This window comes from Tupaia chinensis, unplaced genomic scaffold (assembly GCF_000334495.1).
Source record: "Tupaia chinensis unplaced genomic scaffold, TupChi_1.0 Scaffold143422_1, whole genome shotgun sequence".
NCBI classification, from domain to species: domain Eukaryota; kingdom Metazoa; phylum Chordata; class Mammalia; order Scandentia; family Tupaiidae; genus Tupaia; species Tupaia belangeri.
The window spans coordinates 178085-184093 of record NW_006203266.1 but is presented as its reverse complement, the minus strand read 5'-3'; the positions used below and the strand labels follow the sequence as shown (position 1 = coordinate 184093).

Genomic DNA, 6009 nt, shown 5'->3' with positions numbered 1-6009 from the left:
AGGCCATGCAGCAATACTTCCTCTTCCATTTTCCTCTCAGGCTTTTGGGCATACATGCACAGATGCCCAGCATAGTTTTCAAGTTGCCAGGTGCAGGATTCTAACCTTGCATTGGCTATGTGTAATCCAGCCTCCTAAACTTCCATGTGACCCATTGGCCATGGATAAATGACATTTAAAATATAATTTTATTCGGGACCAGAAGTTTGCATAATGGCTGTCGCTGGACTCCCACGTAGTTGATTGCGGTTCGAGTCCCAGACTCGGTGGCTTAATCTCATGCTGGGCACGTGTGCGTGCATGCCCAAGATCCTAATAGGAGAATGGAGGAGAAGGTATTGCGGTGTGGCCATCCTCCCTAGGGGGTGATTTCTCACTTTCTGTCTCTCTGTCTCTCTCTGTCTGGCGAGCACACATGCCCTATAGCAAAAGAACCCCTCCAAAAATATATATATAATTTTATTCAATATTTTATTATTTATAAATAACACTATAAATTTTAAAATATTTTTTGAAAATGTTTTTTAAACATTTATTATAACATTTATTGAATCACAGCCTTATCAGCAGATGCAAAGAAAATTCACATTTACCTAGACTCTTCAAAGTACCAACTGAAAGAAATAAAAAGCTTATAGAGCAAAGAAGCAAAAATATAATTCTTGAATAGTGGGAACATTTAGCTCTCTGAAGCCTAAAAGAATTCAGTATATTTGCAATACTAACTGAATTAACTATCAATTAGTAAAGCACTTTTGACCAGTAGATTTAATAAATTTTTTCACTGAGATTATGCATGCAAGTATCAAATGACTATTTTGTACTTTAAACAGTAAAATTATTAGATTGTATAAGCTTTTACCTGGCTTTGATTAGATGTAATTTTGTCTCTATAAATTTTTGTTATAAGACTTGATATTTTTAAATAAAAAGAGAACACAAGAACTCAAAATTCAAATGACTATTAAGATACAGTATTCTGATACTAAATTAAATAATTCATATATTTATGTAGTAGTTGAGGGAAAAGAAATGACTAAATACAAAACTAAGTTTTATTCTTTTAAGTGTAGAGACATATTAAAAACCCCTTCCCTGTTGTGTTAAAGGAAAGATTTATGTCAAAAGGTGGACTGTATAGATAAACTCACTCCAACTTTAAGAAAACATCAATGTGGGAAAGCAATTTAGGGTATCATCACTGTACCAAGATTTTTAAACTATGTAGAAAACAGAAAGCATAAGATTGTAAATGGCTAGAAATAATTCAAAGAGAGGAAATTTAATTTCATGAAACCAAAGAAAAGTAAGAATTTTTCAAGGACTGCTCAGATAATTACCAGCTTAGAATCAGCAAGTTAACAGAAGCAATGAGCTACAGAACAAACATCAGCCTAATTTTTTAAAGATGCTGTGCAGTGAAAGTACTGGGGACTCACAGAGATCACAAGCACACTTGTAGTAATTTTGGTATTTAGGCCAAAAGATGTTAAGGAAGAATCATTATAATATTAAAAGATAAAATTCCCTATTACACAAAATGTATAATTCAACATTGATAATGTAAAACTAAAGGAGATACATGGAAAAATAGAATCGTATTAGAGGTAGGAGAATTTACCTCACAGAAGAGCTAGTTTTAATACTTCCCATGATGGGAAGTATTAAATACTTCCCATAATCTTCCCATACTGGATAGATAATTTTTCAGAAAAATGTGATGATGTCTTTCCCCCAGGTTTTGCTTGGTGCCCAGAGAGAAGGTTCTTCAATGGTTAAACTAAATTCTGACATTCTTGTTAAATGCCACTCTCATTTATGTGACATCCAATTATTCATGCTCAGGAATTTTTCTATCTTTTAAAAATAGAAAAATAACTTAGATCAAAATGGAATAACTGCAGAATAAAACTTGAGAAAAAAGGAGTGAAATAAAGAACTGGAAGAAGAAATGAAAAATATTAGTTTTGTGTTGCAGAAAACTTTTATTTGGAGTTGAGGCTATGAATTTCTTTACGATTAAACTTTATTTGAGAAATACTTTTTCATCATGTTCTTAAAGGACTGTTTTACCTGCTGGTTCCTCAGGGAGTAAATAAAAGGATTTAGCATTGGAGCCACCGACGTGTTGAGCACTGCTATGCCCTTCGTGAAAGCCACTCCTTCTTTAGCTGATGTTTTGACATACATGAAAATGCAGCTTCCATAAGAAATAGAGACAACAATCAGGTGTGAGGAACAAGTGGAAAAGGCCTTTTTCCTTTGCTCAGCAGAAGGGATTCTCAGGATTGTCCTAAGAATTAATGCATAGGAAAGAATCACTAAGGTCAAGGTTACCACAAGAATAAATACTGCCAGGAAAAATCCTGTGAGCTCTAGGAAAGTTGTGTCTGTGCAGGAAAGCATTAGCAGAGGAGAAAAATCACAAGTAAAGTGGTCAATGATATTGGAGGCACAGAAATCCAGTTGAAGCCCTATGATGACAGGTGGAAAGATGATGAGAAATCCAGTCACCCAAGAACTAAGAACAAGCTGGATGCAGACTCTGCTGCTCATGATTGTCGTGTAGTGCAGTGGCTTACAGATAGCCACATAGCGATCGTAGGACATGGCCGTCAAAAGGAAAAATTCTATTGTACCAAGGAGTATGAAGAAAAACACCTGGGCCATACAAGAATTATAAGAAATGGTTTTATCCCCTTTTACAATGCTAACCAGAAATCTGGGAATAGAAACTGTCGTGAATGAGATTTCTAGGAAAGAAAAATTCCTAAGGAAGAAATACATGGGAGTTTTGAGATGTGAATCTATCAGGGTGAGGGTAATAATTGTTAGGTTCCCAGTTATACTCAGTATATACATAAAAAGTAGGAATATAAAAATCAGAATATTTAGATTTGGATCATCCGTTAATCCCATAGGAATGAATTCTTTCACAGATGTTTGATTTTTCATTTCTTATTGTTGATTTCTGCCAAGTCTGTAAATGAAAGCAAGAAAGAATGAAGTATTGAGAGCAGGGTTATAATCTGCTGGAAAATATGTAAGGCTTATAATGAAATAATAAAGAAGTTGTACCGAATTCTGAAAATGTAAATAAACTACACACATACACACACACACACACAAACACACAAATATATTTGGTTTCTCCCTTGAAGGTAAGTAGCCATTTAATATAGGGTCACTTTATAGGTCTATCAAGTGACATCTTTATCAGAAAAATTTATATACCAAACCTGTTTTACTTAAAATTTTGATTTTATTTGTATGAACACTAAATAAAAAACTGAAAATATAAAATATCTTTATTTTTTAAATACTATTTCTCTCACCACATCTTCAGTCTTTTGAAAAGTAAGTATTTTTAAGTTCATTTTTCTATTTTCCCATAATAATTTACATGTACATTAATATAGTCTGATTTTCCAGTGCATGAAAATAATACCTAATAATCAAATCAGGAAAATTAGCAAATCCATCATCTGAAATATTTATCGTAACTTTGTATTGTGAACATGTAAAATCCTCTCTTAGCTCTTCTAAAATATACAATAGATTTTGATCATGATAGTCATCATATTGTGCTATAGAACACCAGAAATTATTCCTGTATAAAACTGTAATTATGTATCTTTGGATTCCCTCTTTTGTCCTACCCTACTCAAATTCTAGTTATAATTATTTTTCTTTTTACAAAGTTTTTAGTTTCATTTATTTTCCATAATGTTTCAAGATATTTAATGTCAGTGTTGCCTATTTATGGGTAAAGAAATCCCTACTTCCTCTGAGGCGCATTGGAAATCGACAATAGTGGAAACCAATTAATGGGGCTTAATGTTTAATTTCAAGTTAGTAAATAATTGTTTCTGGAAGCTGAATAAGACAGACATTAACTGAAAGACAAGGGGCAAGAGTAAAACTACACAGAGCCAAACTTGTCTCAGGAAGGTATAGATTAGTTATACCATCTGCTACCAAAGATTAATCTCTTTTTCTTCCTTCAAAGTCTTTCTCAAGATAATTCTCTGCTATGGTTGTTCTTATGCAATCTCTACTGATTCCAATGCTGGGCTGGAAAAGTCCAGGTTATTTTATGTTATAAATTCTTTCAGATATACATTCTTAAGTAATCCCTCTGAGCTGTCTTCACAAGGCTAGAAGAATAGGCTTCCTATGCATTGAGATCTTTCATTTCTTTACACTTTTTCTTTCTTTTTTAAAGAATTCACCAGAAGTGCATGTGCTTATTGGAAGGAGATAGAGAATGGGAAAGAAAAAAATCACCCTCCAAGGGGCATCATCATGCCGCAGTGCCTTCTCTTTCACTTACCTCTGTTTTCAGAGTTTTAGGCATACACAAACACAATTGGCATTTTTCCAAGCCACTGAGACTGGGACTAGGACAAAGTGGGCCATGTGGTATACATCTGTCTTAACTGCCATGCCACGGATTTGACCAAGACTTCCATTTATCTTGTCTTTGGAGCTTGATAAGATTCCTAGAGAGGTGGTTTAAGACAAATGCATTCCTGTTGGAAAGAAATTCTCAATTAGATAAGTAATCTTAAGACTGTTCCCCCTTGATCTTGTGATAGAGGATAAGAAACAAGGGTACACAGACCCTTATTTTTTTTTCTCAAGAATCTCAGCATGTCAAAGAAAGAGTCTTTAGGTATTGCTTTTGATCCCCAGCAGTTAGAGAATCAATAATTTAATAAATGAGTAAGGTCTATCATACAAATTTTTGTGTAATCCCAAACAAACAGACACTGAATATTCGGTATCAAAAGCTTTTCAAAGTGTTTGATTTTCTGAGTGAACATAGTAATAATTTATTACCTTATAGAAAAGATTCCAATAGCTCAAGGTAAGTGATCTAAGGCATAAATTAATTATAAAATGGAAAAAAAAGAGATAAAGCAAGAAATGGAGAATATCATTACTATTATACTCCTGTAGTAGCAATTTGCACAAACCCCAAAGTGTCCTTGCTTTACTTTCACAAGTGTCAATGTTGAAACTTTTGCAACAATTCATAAATTCCCAATCTGTTTCTGCCTTTGTTTTCTTACATAGAAACATCCGTACACAGTGTACAGCTGGAGTTCAGTCAGATTGTTCATTTATGGTGAGATGGAACATGCTGTAGGAATCAGCCCGATAGAAAACCTATTCCCAAAGTGAGGGTGGCTCTGATGGGAAGGTACATTATCTCAGTAGCTGCCAGAAGGTGCTCCAAGCAGATAACAGCAAAGTATCCAAGTGGTTACCCAGGAAAGGGTTGTAAACATGGTGAGCAGTCTGGGTGTCCCAATGGCAAAAGTGGGAAAATCTGAAATTTTTAGTACCACAGTTTTTCACTGAATATCAATGTCTCTGGTACAATTTTGCTGTTTAGATGAAAAGCAACGGGCTGTTGGTGTGGGAAAACAACAAAATGTGCAGTTTGCAACTAGTTCCAGAAGAGGAGTTCTGAGCTAGAGACTGTGCTTTCCTGGACTGTGGATAAGAGTCCCCAAAAATAAAAACAAAGTAAGAAGGAGAGCTGGAGGGAGGGGACAGGAGTTAGGGGAAAGAAACAAAAGGGTAAAAAGAATAAAACAAGCCCAGAAAAATGTGGGACCTGGTCAGAATGAAGGCAGTACTTACAGGGAAGCAGGTGAACAGAGGAGAGAGAGTTGTACACTGTTTGTGAATTAAGCGATCCTCTTGGTTCCTAAGAAGGGGACGCTCCAATCATGAGTCAGATACAAAGAACAGTAACTGGGGAAAAGAGACGAACCACTTGGCATATAGATGAAACCTGTGGGGAGAGAACATCCTTTAAAAGGAAAAGGACTATCTTACTAAAATTCAAGGTCAGGCATTTAGTATCTTTGATTTCTCTAAAATTCTGTAAAAATAAGAATGTCCTGACTGAGAATGCTAGGAAAATCTAATACAATATTGTACTACACTCTCAGTATTAAGGAATGATGGGTTGTCTTTCTTTTCTCTTCATCTTCC

At 34.8% G+C, this 6009-nt stretch overlaps 1 protein-coding gene across 1 annotated transcript; it reads right to left on the bottom strand.

The window, feature by feature from the left end:
- Positions 1-2019: 2019 nt before the first annotated feature.
- LOC102480810 (olfactory receptor 6C76) lies at positions 2020-2955 on the bottom strand. The gene has a single exon (XM_006163871.1). The coding sequence runs from the start codon at positions 2953-2955 to the stop codon at positions 2020-2022; it is 936 nt and encodes a 311-aa protein (XP_006163933.1).
- Between the last annotated feature and the right edge of the window lie 3054 nt (positions 2956-6009).